The sequence below is a fragment of the Galeopterus variegatus genome, unplaced genomic scaffold, assembly GCF_000696425.1.
Source record: "Galeopterus variegatus unplaced genomic scaffold, G_variegatus-3.0.2 Scaffold2653, whole genome shotgun sequence".
NCBI lineage: Eukaryota > Metazoa > Chordata > Mammalia > Dermoptera > Cynocephalidae > Galeopterus > Galeopterus variegatus.
The window spans coordinates 255929-256513 of NW_007728764.1; the positions used below are offsets into that span (position 1 = coordinate 255929).

Below are 585 nucleotides of genomic sequence, written 5' to 3' on the forward strand. Positions count from 1 at the left end.
TGTTCTATCTCTCCCTGCTTTTGTGTCCATCAACCGGCTTCCCACCATCTCGCTCTCTTCCTCCTTTTTCCCTCCTGTAGTAACCACAGTTAATTTGTGATCGTGGTAAAGTACAGATAACACAGCACTGGCCGCCTGGCCCTTCTGGTGTGAATTCAGCGGGGGTGTGACCTCCCCACCGTGTGACCCGAGGCCTCCCAGACCCGCCCAGTAACTCCTGTGCTTTGTCCCCTTTGTGTTTCCTTCCAGGACTCCACGATGGGAGGCAAGCTCAGCAAGAAGAAGAAGGGCTACAGTGTGAACGACGAGAAAGCCAAGGACAAGGACAAGAAGGCTGAAGGCGCGGGGACCGAAGAGGAGGGGACCCCGAAGGAGAGCGAGCCCCAGGCGGCCGCGGAGCCCGCAGAGCCCAAGGAGGACAAGGCCGAGAAGGACGCCCAGGACGCCGAGCCCAAGGCCGACGACAAGGGCGAGAAGGACGCGGCTGCGGCCCAGGAGGGGGCGCCCAAGGCCGAGCCCGAGAAGACGGAGGGGGCCGCCGAGGCCAAGGTCAAGGCCAAGGCCGAGCCCACCCAGGCCCCGGAG

General features: G+C 62.7%; 1 protein-coding gene across 1 annotated transcript in view; it reads left to right on the forward strand.

Annotated features, from left to right (window-relative positions):
- The first annotated feature begins 254 nt into the window (after positions 1–254).
- Positions 255–585, forward strand: part of BASP1 (brain abundant, membrane attached signal protein 1) — a 1366-nt gene continuing 1035 nt past the window's right edge. The window contains exon 1 of the mRNA XM_008582508.1: positions 255–549. Coding sequence (XP_008580730.1) covers positions 259–549 — 291 coding nt within the window. The 5' untranslated portion in view covers positions 255–258. The remainder of the gene's footprint in view (positions 550–585) is intronic.